Source organism: Mus caroli, unplaced genomic scaffold (assembly GCF_978045245.1).
Source record: "Mus caroli unplaced genomic scaffold, Mus_caroli_1 scaffold_18, whole genome shotgun sequence".
Classification (NCBI taxonomy): Eukaryota; Metazoa; Chordata; class Mammalia; order Rodentia; family Muridae; genus Mus; species Mus caroli.
The window spans coordinates 7,512,257-7,531,105 of NW_028227273.1; the positions used below are offsets into that span (position 1 = coordinate 7,512,257).

Sequence of the window (18,849 nt, forward strand, 5' to 3'; positions counted from 1 at the left end):
GGGCACCCAGTAACTGTGAGGTCATTTGGGCAATGGCCATATCATCGTTGGAAGACACCATTTCACAGAGCTCTCTCCATCCTCTGGCTCTTACATCCTAACCATCCCTTCTTCCAAGAACTTCCTAGAGCAGATGTTCCCTGAGCTGGTGTCCCTGAGCAGGTGTCCCCTGAGCAGATGTCCCTGAGCAGGTGTCCCTGAGCAGATGTTCCCTGAGCATATGTCCCCCCTGAGCAGATGTCCCTGAGCAAGTGTCCCCTGAGCAAGTGTCCCCTGAGCAGGTGTCCGCTGAGCAGGTGTCCCTGAGCAGGTGTCCCTTCGCAGATGTCCCCCTGAGCAGGTGTCCCTGAGCAGATGTCCCTGAGCAGGTGTCCCTGAGCAGATGTTCTCTGAGCACATGTCCCCCCTGAGCAGATGCCCCTGAGCAGGTGTCCCCTGAGCAGGTGTCCCTGAGCAGGTGTCCCTTCGCAGATGTCCCCTGAGCAGGTGTCCCATTTAGGGCTGAACACCCTACAGCCACTTATGAGTCTGCTTGGTCCCTAGGATTCTTGTCTCACTTGAGCGGCTCTCAGAGAGCACGATTCCAGACCCTCCTCTCTCCTTTCTCTTTCATGACCTCTCATGTTTCTCGGGACCAGGCTAGCATATGTGTCCAGTATCAGTGACCATTCTATAAATCCTTCAAGCCCTTCTTCCTAAAATACAGAACCAGGTAGCTTTAAAGAATTTTTCCAAAGAAATTTTTTCCTACAAAACATCCTCCATGACCTCCCCTCATTGACTTGTTAGTTCCTCTCTCTGAGGAGAGACTCCCTGAGAAGAGGACCAAAGGAGGGATGCCCAGATTTGGAAACCTTTGTTGGAAAATCTGCGTCTTTTTCATCTGCTTTATCCCTTTCTGTGATACTTCTGGCTATCCTATCTTGGCATCTCCATCAGATCTTCAAACTTAGCAGCCCATCACATTTGCGAATGTTTATAAATACTATTCTTCCCTTTTAAAAAATGATCGCATGCTCTCTATGTAAATTGTGGTTTGAACTCCCAACCACTGAGATTGATAAATTCAGTTCACACGGGTACACAGACATCTTGTTTAACCTTTGGATGGCTTGAGAGTGCTGGTACTGGTCCAGCAGCTCTGCAGCACTGGGCCAGTCTTTCTGAGGTTCCCCGCGGTTCCTCTTCATGGGTGGAAGGTGGCTACGACTCCGTCCCCATCGCTGAGAGAAAGGGCTGTAGCAGTCACGGCTCAACTATTGGAAAAGCAGCTTCCTCAAGTTCTACGAATCAGCCCTAGGGACTGCATCACATGGCTCCTTAGCTAGAGAGGGAAGATGGAAAGACATTTGGTGTGTTTAGCTTCTGTAGAGATGGCTAGGACAGTGCGGGTTGAAAGATGGAATCTATGCTACTACCTAGTGAAGTACCAGCCTGCGCCTGCTGCTGCTTTGTGCTTATCTAAAGTTCATGTACACCCCTTTTGTAAACTTGCATCCACAAAGGAATTAACCCTAGTGTCTCATCAGTCCCTACACGTACTGGGAGTCCAGGTACTCTCTATACAAAACACAGGCCCCTTGTTTTAGGCCGGTTTATGTTAACAGAATACAATTCCCAAGTCTAGATATTTTCTAAAGGAATGGGGTTTATCCTGGCTCCTGGCCCCAGATGTTGAGAAGATCCTTCTGAGACCTCAACTTGAGGCAGAAAGTGGAAGACATGACTCGTTGGTCTATGCAAAGGAAACAAAACCTGAATGCAGGTTTCTTTATAACCACAAGCTCTCTTGAGCTAATTAATCCAGTCCTGCAAAGACATTACTCCTTCTTAATGACCTAACACGTTTTAAAGGTCCTCCCCTAATATTGCCATAGTGGTAATTAAATGTCAGCCTATGCTCTGCAGGGACAAACCATTCTAGACCTCAGCACTCCTAATAACTTCAGCCCTAGCTATAGTTTCTGGTAACTTAAGCTAAAGAGCATAGAGAGGATGGGAAGTACCAAGGGCTGTGGATTTGTGGAATCACAGAACTCCCGTGTGCTCTGCCACCTGGAAGCAGCTTGGTTGTATTTGACAAAGATAAACACCTGCATTTCCTACACTTCTGCAGTTCTCTTTGGCAAAAATCTAACAGGAATGTGAACATATATGCAACAAAAGACATACTTGCTATACTGCCTGGTTTTGTGTGTCAACTTGACACAAGCTGGAGTTATCACAGAGAGAAAGGTGCTTCACGTGAGGAAATGGCTCCATGAGATCCAACTGTGTGGCATTTTCTCAATTAGTGATCAAGACGGGGAAGGGTCCATTGTGGGTAGTGCCATCCCTGGGTTGGTAGTCTTGGGTTTTATAAGAAAGCAGGCTGAGCAACAAGCCAGTTAGTAACATCCCTCCCTGGCCTCTGCATCAGCTCCTGCTTTCTGACCTGCTTGAGTTCCAGTCCTGACTTCCTGTAGTGATGAACAGCAGTATGGAAGTATAAGCTGAATAAACCCTTTCCTCCCCAACTTGCTTCTTGGTCATGATGTTTTGTGCATGAATAGCTTCTGTAGAGATGGCTAGGACTAAGACACTTACTCTACAAGTTCAGAGTAGAATTATTTGTAACAGCATAAAACTAGAAACTTCCTGGGTGTCCATGTGCAGTGTGTAGAGATCCCATGAAAAGTGTTTAGAAATGAGACAGTGACTTTAAACTCCACCAACATGGATGGATCTCTACGTCATGCTGAGTATCTGTGTCTGTGGCACATAGCATCAATCCTAGCTCTCAGTAGGCAGAGGCTGGTGTGTCTCTATGAGTTAGAGGCCTGTTTGGTCTATGTAGTGAGTTCTAGGCCAGCCAGGGAAACAGCAAGATTGTATCTTAAAAAAAAAATGCTGGGCAAAGGAGCCATAGACAAAATGGTATGTAGTGTGTGATTCTATTTATGTGAGAGAAATAAACTAATGAAAGAATCCTACAGTGTTAGAAGGCAGGATAACAGGTGCCTTTGGAGAGAGTGACATTTGGTTTGGTTTGGTTTCTTTCAAGACAGGATTTCTATGTGGTCCTGGCTGTCCTGGAACTCTCTTTGTAGACAAGGCTGGCCTCAAACTCAGGGATCTGCCTGCCTCTGCCTCCCCAGTACTGGGATTAAAGGCGTGCGCCACCACGCCTGGCATGCTGGTAATAGTCCAATTCTTGTTCTGTGTGCTGGGTTATATGGATGGATTCAACGTCTGAAAACTCATTGAATTAAACTCTATGATTTTTAAAATGCGTATGTGTTTTGAATGCATATCTGTGCATCACATGGATGCCAGTGGAGACCAGAGGAGAGCGTCAGATCCCCCTGGAACTGGAATTACAGATGGTTGTGAGCCACCATGGAGGGGCTGGGAAGTGAACATACTTCATCTGCGAGAACAAGTGCTCTTTACCACCGAGCCACCCCGTCACCCACTGGGGCAGTTTTCTATGCACGTGCTCTTCTTTGTCTACACTGTACATAAACACACTGTAAATAACTCTGTTGGGAAACTCCCTCAATCTGCAGCGCGAACAGATGGCACGAGCTTCCATTCAAGAAAAGCAGAGAATGGAAAGCACATTATATTCAGTCTGTAATTCACTACCGCTGCCAAATGGAGACAGAGGGGTTGCTTCAGGGGCAATGTGGCAGGTTCTTAGCGGGATGCAGAAGCCCTCCCTAGTCTGTCTTCTAATTCTACAGGACACACACTAGTTGCACCCACTCCTGGTTCGAGAGGATCCTGGGGCCTGGGGAATACTATAGGGTTCAGCAGCAGAAGAATATTGCTGACCAGGCTTGACATTTTGGAGCACATGATTCAATAATTTAGTAGCTGGCTGGTCAATGTAGAAAGTAATCATGCTGAAATAGCTCGCCCAGAGAGTCCTTAAATTGCTTTGTATTAAATATTCCATTTTTCCAACTGTGAGCAGATGTGCAGCAAGATACATGCTTACAGCAGCGCTGTCTGTAACAACTGCAAACTGCATTTCTCCTCCTGTCCACCAGTCGTCCACTTACAGTTTGAACACTCACAGCGACACTGAGAGCTATAAATTGAGGTTATTCTCATCCCGCCTCTCCCTGCTGTGGAGTCCTCTCCACAGACAATACATCACTTTCTGGCAATTCAAAAATCATGTCTGCAGAAAGTCGTGCTACCTATTTGCTGTCTACTTGGGGCCTCAGTCTTCTCATAATGAAGTTTCTTTCTTTCTGTCTCCACTTGTGCTGGTTGGAACTTAAGCACACAAAAGAAATCGGTCCTTTCAATCCCACAGCAAGGCTTCGGCTCCGGGGGCCTCCTGGCCAGTTCAGTTCACAGACTGTAGACCAAGATCCTCTCTAACCTGTGCTTTCCAAGCCAACGGTTTCTAACCTAGATTTGCCATTCCTTTGAAGGACTCTGCAGAAAGTTCCTAAGAAAGGTCAATACTGACCAGTGTTAAAAGAGGGTCACCAAATTTCCAGTCCCACTGTCAGTTCCTTAACCTCTAATTGGATTTGTCACAAGTTGCAGAACAGCAACCTCAAAAGTCACAGAGGTGGTGTCTCTGCCATAGACCAAGCTTGGGCAAAAATGGATGGAAGCAGACAGATCATGTAGACCATCTCTGGGACACCCTTTGTGGCTCTATGATGGCTCCTAGCAGTAGAACCACGAGAAACTAGAGGTGTAAAATGTATTTTAAAGTTTTATATTTTGATAGCACAAGATTTGCTCAAAGGTATACAAAGGTAACAGAATCATGAAGACCTCCAAGAATTTCAACTCAAATAACCAAGTGAATATCAGTGATATGGCTACCGTAGACAGGACTGGCATGGGTTTGAGGGGGAAGGATCAAGATTTACAAGGGGTCCTTAAGCTTAAGATTCCAGTTAGCCATCAAATGGAGCTGACAAGGAGGCCGTTATTTAGAGGTACCAAGAATTACAGGAAAGATGGCTCACTTGGGAAAGTACTGCCATACAATCGAGAAGACCTGAGCTTGGGCCGCTGGCACCCACATAAAAGCCTGGCATGGTCGAAAGTGTCTGTCATCTCAGTGATGGAAGAGGGGGTCTCGGAGACAGGAAGATTCATTTATCTCATGGCTGGGCAGCTAGCCTTGCCAAACTGACAAATGCCAGGTTCGAGAAACCCTGGCAGAAGAGGGTCAGAAGAAGACATTCAGTATAGATTTATAGCATCCATACCTAAGCAAATGCTCTCACACACATGGACACATGCAAACATATTACATATGCACATACAAAACCTTTAGGGAGTTGTTTGCATGCAACTAGCCTTTCAAGCACAGGACTAGATGAGAGTACTCAGCACCTTGGCACCCTCTTTTCGTACATTGAGCAGAGGATGCAATGCCAGGAGGACAGACAGGAGAACAACAAGCATAGTTGTCAGGAAGGAAAAGAAAATGCTTCAAAGTGTGGCTGTGCCTTAGGGTTTTTAATCGCTGCGAAAAGATACCATAACCACAGCAACTCTTGCAAAGGAAAACATTTAACTGGGGCTGGCTTCCAGTTTCAGAGGTTCAGTCCATTATCATCAAGGTGGGAAGCATGGCAGCATGCAGGCAGACATGGTGCTGGAGAAGGAGCTGAGAGTTTTGCATCTTGATCAGCAGGCAGCAGGAGACTGTGTGTCGCACTGAGCATAGCTTGAGCATAGGAGACCTCAAACCCACCTCCACAGTGACGCTTCCTCCAACAAGGCCACACCTCTTAATTGTGCCACTCCCTATGGGTCAAGCATTCAAACAAAGGAGACAATGGGAGCCATGTTTGACTTCGAGGAATAAGCAAGTCAGAAGAGACCTGGTTTGCATGGAGATGGCCATTTCAAATAGCATTGTAGGAAAGAACCAGAGGACAAGCATCTATGCAGGTAAGAATGATCCAGTAGAAAGAGAAAGATGACAAAAGCTAGCATCCACAGAGAAGGTGGAGTATCTGGCTTGGTGGCAAGTGCTTATTAGAAAAAAGTCTGAGCAGGGCAGTGGTGGCACACACCTTTAATCCCAGCACTTGGGAGACAGAAGCAGATGGATCTGAGTCTGAGGCCAGCCTGGTCTACAGAGCAAGTTCCAGAACAGCCAGAGCTACACAGAGAGATCCTGTCTCGAAAAATCAAAAAAAACCAAAACAACAACAAAACAAAAAGTCTAGGACGTGTGAGGTGAAGAAAGTTCCAGGCTACCCTCGGTCTAGTCTCTACTTACTGAGCTTCATAAACTGCCTGCATTTGTCGCTCCCAGGACAAAGGATCGCAGGTACAACGCAGTCAACTATGGGTGATCTAATGAACAAATGGTTGGAGGTGCAGGGTACCCGGAATGAACTGGACCAAATTAATCTAAGCTTCAGAATGAGATGGAATGTTGTGTTAGCAATATCTTAGGGACTCTTGAGAGAGGCTTTCTCTCCCTATAGGATAATGTTGAAATCTTAATCTTGGAAAGTGGGACAAAGAGACAAAGACGGTGCTGTTATGCAATTTTCAAGGCTACAAGGAAGCGGGGGTGGGGGGATGGGGGGTGGGGCTTTGATATAATCTCTCTCCATCTTTGATGTAGGTGCATCTAAAAAATACGATTATGTATCTTCAAAGATACAAAGGAGAGAAGGAATGTTTAAATGTACAGTCCTAAGCTCATATATCTATCTGGATCTATACACATTCACTGAAAGACAATTTTGTTAGGATCAAAGGGCAGGATCTTTGTTTTTTGAAAATATATTGTCTTCTCTCAAAGAAAACAACAAAACCAGACGATTTCAGGAACTTTACTAACTGGATCTTGGTGGAGCTTGAGGCTGCGGCTCAGGGAATGTAGCAAAAAGAAAATGGAAGCAGGTCAGTCTTGGAAACGCAGGATCCCTGAGAAGTACCGGCTGCCTCACTGGGACAGGAGTTAGGGGTTTTACTCTCTCCCCAGTTTGTAGTGGGAGCAAGGATATCCGTCAAAGTATAGAGAAGGCGAGGCTGGCCAGCTTCGGAGTCCGCCTCCTCCGGATCCTGCAGCCCACAACCCAAGGTGAGCCACGTTCCGGAGCCTCAGGTTTGCCTAGCAACCCGCTCGCTTCTTGGCCTCCGCAGGGCCCTAGCAGCAGGGTGTCGCCCTCGGGAGGCGGGTCTGGCTGCGCCAGCCAGGGGGGACACGTGGATCCACTGGATGGGGTCGCACAGAGGGCGGGGCCGGCTGCGCTGGTGGGCGGGCGGGAGGCTGTGCGCGTGCGCGGCTGGGCGAGGGGCGGGGCCGGCGTGCGGAGAAAAGCGTCCCGGGGACGGCAGCTGGCAAGGTTCACGTTGGAGTGCTTCGCGACTGCGTCGGGGATTATCGGGGTGAGCGAACCCACGGGCCGGAGGCCTGACCCTCGGGGCAGAGGTCGGTCGGCCTGGGGCTCGGGAATGGGAGGTCCAGGCGGCGGGGTGGAGGATGCGGACCATCGGGGCGCAGCGGGACCTGTGGCCCACGGAGGCAGCCTGTCTTCCGAGAGGGTTTCAGGGCCAGACGTGTCTGCGGGGCTGAGCCCCGCGTTGTTGTTTGCGCTCACCCCATCGCCGCCGGGCGTCTCAGTACCAGGTTGTAGGGCCAGTTGTGTGGGCTGGACACGGACCCTGGCTGGCCTGGAAGCACGCGAGCCTCATGCGTTACTCCATCTGCCCCTGGCTCCCCCACCTTCCTCGGGGCAGACCCACAGGTCCTGTTGTCTCGGCAGGGTTGGCTAGTCTGAGCCTAGGAGGTTAGGTAGACTAGAGATGCTCGTTTGTCTCTTTTTCCCTTTCTGGGACATGGCACCTCCATCCACACATATGCTCAAACCAGAGGCCTGGGCGTCATTCTTAACTACACTCATCAAATACATTGAGCCTATTCAAAACTCACTTTCCCAGACACCTTGCCTTAGCAATCAGCTCTCTTTTCTGCTCCTTTAATATTGATTGAGCCTCCTCAACGTGTCCAGTACAGGGGAGCTAGAGACACGCTCAGCCACCCCCGCCCCGGTCCCAGGCCCTTCTGTGGATTCTCATTGCCCTTCCAAGCTCTTCCTTCCTTCCTACAATGCCTGTTGTGACTCACTGTCTTTGTACTTTACTCAAGACCTGTCCCTGCTCATCTGAATATTCTGGATTGGACCCAAGTCATGTTTAGGTGTTCACTGCCATATGGTCTGTCTATGGAGGGGCGTACTTTGCTTTGGGTTGAAATATTTCTTCTCATGCTTTCTGTGGATGGGTGTGTGTGTGTGTGTGTGTGTAATACCCCTTGAGTGCCTCTTTAGTGACCTGTGTTTTGCTGTCGTCTGTGAGAGAGGCATCCACCTGTTCTCACAGCCTTCACAGTTCTGCTCTCCCTATGTAACTAGGCTCTTAGTTAAATGTTAGTTATAAGGGTAGCATGGTTTTCCTTTGGAATCCCCCAGTGAATAAATGGATCAGACTATTAAACACCAGCCTGTTCTCAACCTCAGCCCACGTGGGGCCTTCTGTAACACAGAAACTTAATGGTTACTTGGACTTCAAGAGCATGGAGATGACTACAACTAGGAAAAACTAATCAGTTGGCCTTGGCTCCGGGTACAGGATGTCTGGGTGTTGTCAAATGTGATTGCTTTGAATGTAAATTCCCAACTAAGAGCCTCTGAAGGCTGCCAACAGCTGCTAGGAGGAAAGCCCACTCCCCGATAGGAATAATGACCCAGTGGGAGGGAAGGGTGGGCAGGAGTGCTGCAAAGGGAGAGCTCAGCCTTAGGCCCGGGCCTCTGAGATAGAGACTTAAGTACTGTGTTTCTTCTCACCCCATTCTGACCACGTCCCACGCCAGCTCAGCATTGTTCAGTTCACAAATGAGAGAACACAGATCCTGACCTTTGGAAAGAGGAGAAGGAAAGATAGGAAGGAAGAAACAGACAAGGAAGCAAGGGGTGGTAACCACAAGAGTCTCGTCTGAACCCCTAGGAGGAATGACCAGACACAGTGGCAACAGAGGCGTCCGGAGCAGTGAGAGGAGCCTTGTTGGAGTCAAGGCTCTGAGGCACGTCAGCATTGCCCTGTCAGACTCATGCTAAGGCGCTGATTGTTTTCTACAGCCCTCTCTGGTTTCCAGACGATCTGCTTGCCGCCGCCAATCATACCGCCAGGGTTAGTGGTGGTGGTCTGCTGAGCTTAGCAATATCCTTTTCCTCTTTCGTTGCTGTGTGTGTCTCTCCCAGAGTTGCTCATTCTGTTGAAGATGACCTTCTCCAAAGGATGAGCAACAGCCTTTCAGCCAAGAATATACAAGTAGTTGTGCTAACCTACAAATAAACCGTTTATAGGTCAACATAAGATAGTCAGGTTTCTAAGACTCCAGGCCCATCAAGATGAGCCTCTGTACATGGGGGTCTTTAGAAAAGGGAAGTCAGTTGTCAGTCTCTGCCTTAGTTGGGTTTTTCTCTAGCTTGGCCTTTGCCGTTTCCTGAAGGTGAGTGAGCCAGGGAACCCTTGGGGCTTATCTTTCCAGGCCTTGTGCCCATGGCCTTGAACTAAGTGACTGGAGTGTGGATGATGCAATGCGTCCTTTTTGACTGGGAACAGTTGAATCTGGCAGGTGGCAGGCCCTGCCTCTTGTCGTCCCAGTGCTTTGTGGGATTCCTTCTGACTTCCTGGAGCTGGTATCTCTTTAGCTTTCATGGTTGGGAGCTTGCCGACGACGCAAGCTCAGAGGTTCTTGGCTTTTATACTGAAGAGAGGCTAACCTGAACTCAAAGTTCCTGTGCTTATTAACCACTTGGGTCAATGTCTGCTATTACATCAGTTGAAAACATTCCACAGGTACACCTCCCAGCTGGAGCCAACAATATTATTCTTCGAGGAAAGGCGCCATGGTTTCAGTAGACAGCTCCAAGGCCCCCCCCCCCCCCAATTACACTGACATCAGAATGTGGCTGCAGGCTGTAGACCTTGCCTCTCGATACAGAAGTAGAAAACAACTAAACAAGACACGTGACATCAGTGTGGCCGTCACACTCAAGCACACTGTCCCTTCCTCAGCATGCACATTTTTTTTTCTTTTCTTTTTAAATCTTAGCTGTGTATCTGTGGTTGTCCCTCTAGTCCACCAAGGACCATGACCCACAGGGCACACAAGTTGTGAACCAGTAGTCTAGACACCAGGCAGGTGCCCTGTACTGAGAATGTCTTCCTATTCCAGTCCAGAAGCCAAGAACCAAAAACACTGGAAGAACATAGAAGCCAGGCTCAGGGTGGCACATGCCTGCATCACAGCACTTGGAAGGTGAATGTAGATGACTGTAGTTAAGCCAGCGTGAGTTGTATAGTGACAGCCTGCTTTAAAACAGTAAAACAACAAAAGTCAAGGGGAGAAAACACGAGCTGCCTGGAGAAGACACTGAAGATAATTGAGTCCGAGGGCTAGGGAGGACTGGATCCCATTTCTGGTCCTTCCTACCCCGACACTCCTAAGATGTGGGCCCAGAATAAGTTATTCTGCTCTGGCCTGGGTTACTACATCAGCATAGTAGGCACTACTAGGAATAACTTGAGAACACGTTCTCTGTTCCTGGTACAGTAGCCTTGGCGGGGTCTAGAGGCTCACTTCTTAAGTTGGAAGTGTGGTTTCTAACTCTTAAGTTATCTGGAAGTAAGTGTTAGCTAGAAACTGCCGTTTAGTGTTAGAATAGAACTATGGTAGGGATTACATACATATGTGGAAAAAGTCATTTATAGTAGGTTTTTTTTGGTTGTTTTGGTTTTTTAGATAGGATTTCATTATGTAGCCCTGACTGGCACAGTGGGTAAACTGCATGCACCTTAAGGACTGGAGTTCCCATACCCAGCACCCACATAAATGTCAGGTATGTGTGCAGCTGCCAGTAATCTCAGTGCTCAGGTAGGAGAGACAGAGATGAGGGTTAGAGGCATACTTGTATATGTGTATAGATTTATTTTGCAGCAGTGAATTATGGGTAGACTTACTGCCTGCTTTTTTTTTTTCATTTAATCTATTAGAAACCTTATGCAGCGTGATAGATTGCATATTGTCATTGCACAGTAGTCAGGCTAGATACTGCTTTTGAGCACCCTGAAAATTACTCCTCTGTGATGGTTTGTATATGCTCAGGCCAGGGAGTGGCATCATTAGAAGGTGTGGCCCCATTGGAGTGGATATGTCACGGTGGACTTGGGCTTTAATTCCCTAGCCCTAACTGCCTGGAAGTGAGTCTTCCACTAGCAGCCTTCAGATGAAGATGTAGATCTCTCAGCTCTGCCTGCATCATGCCTGCCTAGATGCTGCCCTGCGTCTTGATGGACTGAACCTCTGAACCTGAAAGCCAGCCCAATTAATGTTGTCTTTTATAAGAGTTGCTTTGGTCATGGTGTCTGTTCACAGCAGTAAAACCCTAAGACAGAAATTGGTTCCAGGGACTGGGGTATTGCTGAGATAGGCCTGGCCGTGCTTTTGTTTGGAAGAATGTGGATTTTGGGACTTTGGATTTGGAAAGCAATAGAATGCTTTAAATGGGGCTTAATGGGCCATCCTAGTAGGAATATGGAAGACTTCATTACTGGGAGTGATTTCAATTGTGCAGAGCTGGCCCGAGAGGTTTCAGTGGAGAGTTTCAGTCTGTGGTGTAAAGACTGTTCTTGTGGTGTTTTGGTGAAGAATGTGGCTACTTTTTGTCCTTGTGTGAAGAGTCTGCCTAAGGCTAAGGTGAAGAGACTCAGTTTAATTGCATTGACAAAGGAAGTTTCAGAAACGCCCATCATAGGCTTTGTTCTCTATCTCATAAAGAACATTTTAAACAAGCATAGCAAGCTGAGAAAGGAAAAATATAGAATATATAGTTAAGTGTTAAAGGGGTGCCTGGAAGTGAAATGGAGCTGAGTCCTGTGTTCAAGGAGATAACAAATTAAGGCAGTGGGACTTTGGGGCAGGATCCTACCCAGCTGAGTTTAGACCCAGGCATGGTGGTGCACATGCACACACCTTTAATACCAGGAGATAAAGCCAAGCAGATCTCTGAGTTCAAAGCCAGTCTGAGAAGAGCAAGTTCTAGGTGAAGAAAAGCTTAAATCCAGGCCTGGTGTTACACACCTTTAATCCCAGGAGACAGGCATGCAGATACCTGAGTTCAAGGTCAACCTACAGAGCAAGATCCAGGACAGCCAAGCTTAGGCAGTGAAGAAGCTGGAAAAGAGGAAGCTAGTGATGTAATAGAACAGGGGGGGTGGGGGGGTGGGGGGGGTGGGGGGTGGGGGCAGGTTCCAGCTCCCGCAAGCAGCAGAACTACAGCTTCAGCCATGTGGCTCTGGCTCTAGAGTCAAGAGGAGACTACTAGGACAATTGATGATGCTGGTTAGCTGGCGCTAAGTAATTAGTGGTGATTAAGAAGAGACCAGAATCACTGAGGTGAAACCTGGGAAGTGTTTTCCGAGAGCACAAAGAAGCTGTGTTCCAGAGATGGCCAAGGTTGTACCTCGTACTGCAGCTGGACTTGGTAATGTCTGAGAGTCACCCAGGTGGTATTGACTTTGAAGGCATGAAGGGGTCATGAAGAGCAGCTGAGACTTGGCACTGTGAGAAGCAATGAAAGGCAACATTGGTGAAGGTGCAGCCTCAGTTGCAGTTGAGGGCCCAGGACTGAAAGGGTCACGCAAAGGATTTGAGGTTTGGCACTATGAAGAGAACCTATGAGAGGCTATTGGTGAATCCTGGTTTCAGCAGAAGACCCCAGTGTATTGGAGATGCCAGTACCTTGGGTTGATCACCACAAACAGCAGCGGCAGTGGATTGAATCAACCTGAGCTTAGAGTGCTACAAAGGACAGAGCTGGAGAAGTGTTGAAAGCCCTTTGGAGGAGCCCAGAAGATCATGTGTGGATCCCAGACATTGAGACAAGAAGCTGTAATTGAAGTTGCCTTAGACATCTCAAGATGTTTGAGACGACAGAGCCGTGGGCTATCTGCTGAGGAAAGCTAACAGGGAGTGGGACCAGCCCAGGAAAAGAAGCTTGTTGCAATCAACAAAGACAAAAAGGAGTTGGAGATCTGCTTTGACATCAGCCATGGAGATGCAGAGTTTGGAGTTTGCCCAGCTGGTTTCCTGTCTTGGGGATTACAGTTAAGTGATTGGATGGATCTCAGAAGAGACCTTGAACTTTGGGTTTTTAACGTTGTTTTAGACTATGGGGACTGTGGAAGTTGGAGTGAATGTATTTTGCATTATGTTATGTTTAGGTATGGTCTGCACAAGCCTATGGGGGCCAGGGAGTGGAATGTCATGGTTTGTCCATGCTTGGCCAAGGGAGTGGCACTATTAGAAGGTGTGGCCCTCTTGGAGTAGGTGTGTCACTGTGGGTTTGGGCTTTAATGCCTTAGTCCTAGCTGTCTGGAAGTCAGTCTTCCACTAGTAACCTTCTGCTGAAGATGTAGAACTCTCAGCTCCTCCTGCACCATGCCTGCCTGGATGCTGCCCTGTTGCCACCTTGATGATAATAGACTGAACCTCTGAACCTGAAAGCCAGCCCAATTAAATGTTGTCCTTTATGAGACTTGCCTTGGTCCTGGTGTCTCTTCACAGCAGTAAAACCCTAAGACACCCTCCCAGTGGTTGCTGATCCTTTCATGGGGATAGATGGTGGGGGATGGGCAAAATAGGTTGGGGAAATCTTTGCAAATGCCACAGGATGGCATACTCTCTCTCAGGTCCTCTCTATCCTAGAAGGGCCACAGCAGCTCTGCCTTCCAGCCTTCGGCACCAGGAGAAGACAGCAGCTTCAGAGCTGTATTCCAAGTTCAGCATGTGCTTTATCTTCGCTGATGCAGGCTTGGGGTCCTGCTACTGTTAGTGATGGTGGCATTGCCTCTGCCTTTCTGATGAGCACAGTGTGGTCCTGAGCTCTCTGTCACCTTCCATTGTGAGGTGTGTCTCTAATCTAAGCCCAGAGGGGCAGAACTTTGCATTAAACCAGCAATTAACTACAGTATCCATGGTATGATGTAAGTTAGTCTTCAGGGAGCTTGCCTGGCTGAATTGTCTTGTTGATCTTAATTCTAAGTTCATTAAGATGTAACATGAGTTTTTCTGTAGCTTTTCTTTGTGATGGTTAAAGTTATGAGACCCTCTCAGGACCCTGGCAGGTGGACAAGGTGGGGACGGTGGCCTCCTCTCCAGGTCACTGCTTTGAGGTTGATATGACCAGCTTGGTTGCTTCCCTCAGCTCCCAATGGTCTTTCTCCAAGCCCTGCCTCTCTCCATCACTTTCCATCACACCGCCAGTGAGTCCACCTGAAGCCACGCCGGCCTAGTCATGACTTGACAGTTGCTCCCACTTGTTCTCAGGAAGTGTCAGCCTCTTGGCTCCACATGTGCCCACTGCCTTAGCACTTGCTCCCCTTCAGCTGCCATTGTCCCCCAGACTCCGTGTCTGCCCAGGACTGGCTGAAGCATTGCTGGCTCTGTCAGCCTTCACCCAAGGAGATTTCTTCAGAACTCCCAAAGGTTTTGTTCTGTTTTGAAAACCCCTCATTCTGCTTTTGTTGTACTCAAGTAGGAAGCGTTTCTCTCTCTGGGCTGCTATACAGGAATAGTCTCTGGATCCTTGCATGCTCTTGGGTGACTGCTCAGCCCTCTGACATTAACATTGTGTATCTGTACTGTCCAGTTCGGTGATGGGAAGCAGGTGAGCTGGGGCAGGATTGGCTTGCTTGCTCTGCTCTGCTCCGCTCCCCTCCCCTCCCCTCCCCTCCCCTCCCCTATCCTCCCCTCCCTGGTGAGCTGGGGCAGAATTGGCTTGCTTGCTCCCCTCCCCTCCCCTCCCCTCCCCTCCCCTCCCCTCCCCTCCCCTCCCCTCCCCTCCCCTCCCCTCCCCTCCCCTCCCCTCCCCTCCCCTCCCCTCCCCTCCCCTCCCCTCCCCTTCTGTGTTTGGAGACAGGGTTTCTCTGTGTAGCTCTGGCTGTCCTGGTACTAGCTCTGTAGACTAGGCTGGCCTCGAGCTAGGAGATGTGCCTGCCTTTGCCTCTACTTTCCAACTGCTGGCATTAAAGGTGTGCACCAGCACCCTAGGCTGACCTAGTACTGGGAGTGGTGCCCAGCTCCTGGCACACGCACACTGAGCAGGTGCCCTCCTCTGCTCGTTCTCAGTGCTCTTGTCTGCAGCCTCACGCCTCCCAGGATTCTCGAGGCTCTGGTATTGTGCCTCACTGTCTGTGTTTCTTACTTCCCAGGTACCCATCCGGAAGCATGGCAACCCTACAGCTGCTCAGAGCTCCCTTGCTGTGTGTCCTGCTTTGGGTCTTTTGTGCTCCAGGTGCCAGAGCCCATGACCACGGGGCTGATGTCCATCATGGCAGCGTGGGCCTGGATAAGAGCACAGTGCATGACCAAGAGTATGTATTCAGTGGGGCAGCGCTCTGCATCCCTGCCATCTGCAGGCATAGCTCATAATCCGCCCCTGCCTCCTTCCTGTCCTGTCACTTTATAGGGCTCCTGAACAGTTTTCAGTGCTCAACATTATCCCTTGGGACTCCTGGTAGTAAGATATCTGTCTTCAGCATCTCACGGTTAGGGGCTCTTGAAGCCTAAACACACCGAATTATTTGTCAGAATTTAGACTTCCTCCTTCACCCCTTCCCTGTCCAGCACAAGCAGTAACAGAATCCAGAATGTATTTATGGTTTCCTGATTATGACAAGGCGTTTTTAGTGACACATTCCAACACTGAGTCTTTCTTGGCCAGTAAACTTCACGTTTAGCTTCGTTATCTGTTTTTTGTTTGTTTGTGTATTTGAGACAAGTTCTCAGTAGATACCCTGGCTGGTCTGGAGCTTGCTATTAAATTGGTAGTTCAAAAAATAATGTAACCAAGGTCTAACAGTAAAAAGAAGGTGCCTTAGTCCCACCCACCAGGTGGCCGCTGTGCTGTGGCCCTGCCCCTTTGGTGGCCCTGGCTGTGTGCTATGTTCTTGACCGTGGACTGTTTCAAAGCCCTTCTAAGGTGTTGACATAGTCTGACTGTTGGTTTTCAGGCACATCATGGAACATCTGGAAGGTGTCATCGACCAGCCAGAGGCGGAGATGTCCCCACAGGAACTGCAGCTCCATTACTTCAAAATGCATGATTACGATGGCAACAGTTTGCTTGACGGCCTAGAGCTCTCCACAGCCATCACTCACGTGCACAAGGAGGTAGGTCAGGGAGGAGGCAGGGTTGGGCATCTGAGTAGACGGTACCCACGCTGGCGACCTGTGCTGCGCTCCTGCCTCAGCAGAGCATTATCCGGTTTCTGTATTCCACCCTCACCTCAGAGAGGCTGAGCCTGGTTGTCCCAAGGCTCAACATTTTCACTACAGCTGGAGTTTGAGGGTCCGGCCGAAAACCACAGTGTAGGGCACAGGAAAGCGGCCATTTCATCTGAGAAGAAGGGTGACTCCGGGACCAAGGGGCAGAGCTTTGGAAGTAGGTGGGGGTAGTGTCATACTGTGAGGTGCTTCCTGCTGTCCCAAGGCTTGGTCGTGTCAGGCTCCCTGCCTGCCTGCGTCATCAGGGGAGACACTTACTCTGCTTGATGGAGGCGGGGAGGGGAGCCCGGCAAGCTTTCACTGCAGTGGACTCTGTGTGGAGGTGAGATTACTGTCAGAGAGGAGTCAGGATCCAGCAGTCCTGGCACCGGAGTGGCAGTGTGGCCATGACATCGGTGTGGGAGATGGACCAAGGTGGTCGCCATGAGAATGGCCAGAGCTTTGTCACAGGCACAGCTCTCTGTCAGCAGCCTCTCTCTTCAGCAGTGTTTTGCAGTGTTTTCTTCCTCTTGTTTTGACCTCGAGGTGTTCAGTGTCACTGTTCCCATTTTCCTAGGCAAATTGTGCAGTAGGCTGACCCTGTGGAGGAATCAGGCAGTGAGCTCTTGCCTTAGAATGGGTGTAGAAGTCACAGACTCTGAAATCCAGACCCAGCTGTCTGCAGTGTCTATGCATTACCTTGTAACTAAAAAATAATAAACAGTGAAAAAAAGCCAGGACCTTTTTTTAATCCCATCTTTCTGTAACTGGCAGATGTAGTTTCCCACTTGGAGTTTTATAAATTGACCCTGTCTGGCCTGAGTCTGGATTCCTAGAAGTGGCACATACTCCCTCGAAGGCTCCTAGATAAGTAACCCGTGTAGGCGTTTGCTAAGGCCCTCTGTAATTCTGCCCCTCACTGTCTTGTGTACCTCTTGGTAGGAGGGGAGTGAGCAGGCTCCAGTCATGAGCGAGGATGAGCTCGTCAGCATCATAGATGGCGTCCTGAGGGACGATGACAAGAACAACGACGGCTACATCGACTACGCTGAGTTTGCAAAGTCACTGCAGTAGACCATTGGCTCTTTCCTTTGTGCACATGTGACCCTTGCTAATGTGATGGACGTGTCTGGTAATGCGAAACAACTTATTTCCGTCTACTGCTCGGCACTATGGTAAGAGCCTGTGGCAGTCTGTAAGACTGGGTGAGGAAGAAGCCACATGACTATGGAGAGGAGTGGGACAGGCCTCAGTCCCTAGGGGCATGTTTAAACTTGTTGGGCAAGAGCCGGGTGTGGATCTTCAGAAGGGCGGTGGGTATTCCCGAGCTCTCGGGAATCTGACTGGAGAATGCCACTCTGACTTCTTGATGTTAATCCATGCTACCTGAAAGTAAAGACAGGCTGCTTGGCCAAGTGGACACACTTGAGAAACAGTGGAGGGAGAGTGTGAGAGCCACACACTTGCCCTGGTTGGTCCTGTCTCTAGGCAGATGTGGTCAGTATTCTGTTCCCCAGGCATACAGTGTCATATATTAAAGCCACAGCAGAAGAGGAATGTCGTCCACTGAGGCCACCCAGGTGCAGAGTCTAGGATTCCTTGCCCACTGGCCTTTTGGAAATGAAGCACCACTGGCCTGAATAATTAGCCTTTTCCAGATCTTCAGTATCTTCCACATCTACTGCCATACCCTGTGTTGTATCATTTGACCAGGAGGGAAACCTTGAATTGGGGTGTGTTCTCTAATCACTATCCACTGTCTGAGCTTTCCTGACCCCTGTATTGTGTCCTTGCTCCCAGGGCTCCCTTCATGGCTTGTGAACTGTTAACTTGGTATCTCAGGTTAAGCTGTCAGCTGGTCTAGCCTGAGCGAGGCCGGAGACCATCAGTCACTAAGAGCAGTGGCTAACCTCATCGAAGTTGGAAGGAATGTTTTTAAAATTACCTCTTCGAGCCTGAATACAAGAATTCTTTTAATTTCAGGGAAGATCAGAAAAGAAAGCCTAAAGCCCTTTAGCGTTGTGAATCTCAGTAGTAGCTGAAAGAGAAGCCGCCATAGGTTGTACTTGCTCTGTGAGATGTTGTAGACATTCCGTAAGAGAATCCAGAATGATAGCAGGATCAGGAAAGAAAGAGAGTCAAATCTGCTCTAAGGTGAATAGAGACTTATTTTTCTTTATTAAAGTATTCTTGTAAGACAGTTTTCTGTGTCAAGTATTTGTGCAATCAGAGCTGACGTGTAAGCTATTCTTGTAATATCTCATTATTTTGAAAGATTTATATAATGAACTCTGGCTATCTGACAATAAAACGGATGAAAAAGCAAGCAGCCGTTGGCGTTGACTCTGTCCCCCATGAAGCCTCCTGCCGCATGGAGGCTGGATCAGTGCCAGCATTCACACCTGCCTTCCTCCCAGAAGCTGTGACGTAGCTCACCAGGCCCTGGGCCGTTCTGTCTTGCACAGGGGGTTCTGTGTTGAGCTTCTCTTTCCTTTTTAGCGTGGTTTGTATCCTTCCGAATGAACTCGCTTTTG

The 18,849-nt window shown here is 48.8% G+C and overlaps 1 protein-coding gene across 2 annotated transcripts; it reads left to right on the top strand.

Moving 5' to 3' along the window:
* Nucleotides 1-7,286: 7,286 nt before the first annotated feature.
* Mcfd2 (multiple coagulation factor deficiency 2, ER cargo receptor complex subunit) lies at nt 7,287-18,641 on the top strand. Of its 2 annotated transcripts, none has more exons than XM_021186049.3 (4): nt 7,287-7,374; nt 15,262-15,423; nt 16,063-16,222; nt 17,258-18,641. In XM_021186049.3, the coding sequence occupies exons 2-4, from the start codon at nt 15,278-15,280 to the stop codon at nt 17,387-17,389; spliced, it is 438 nt and encodes a 145-aa protein (XP_021041708.1). In that variant the 5' UTR covers nt 7,287-7,374; nt 15,262-15,277; the 3' UTR covers nt 17,390-18,641. The 2 variants fall into 2 exon arrangements, with proteins under 2 accessions (XP_021041708.1, XP_021041709.1); XM_021186050.3 differs by having other exon boundaries at nt 7,318-7,417.
* The last annotated feature ends 208 nt before the right edge of the window (nt 18,642-18,849 follow it).

Coding starts and splice junctions, on each gene's coding strand:
- Mcfd2 (XM_021186049.3), top strand. CDS start 15,278: ATGGCAACCCTACAGCTGCTCAGAGCTCCCTTGCTGTGTGTCCTGCTT. Junction 15,424..16,062: donor AGCACAGTGCATGACCAAGA/GTATGTATTCAG, acceptor GTTGGTTTTCAG/GCACATCATGGAACATCTGG. Junction 16,223..17,257: donor TCACTCACGTGCACAAGGAG/GTAGGTCAGGGA, acceptor ACCTCTTGGTAG/GAGGGGAGTGAGCAGGCTCC.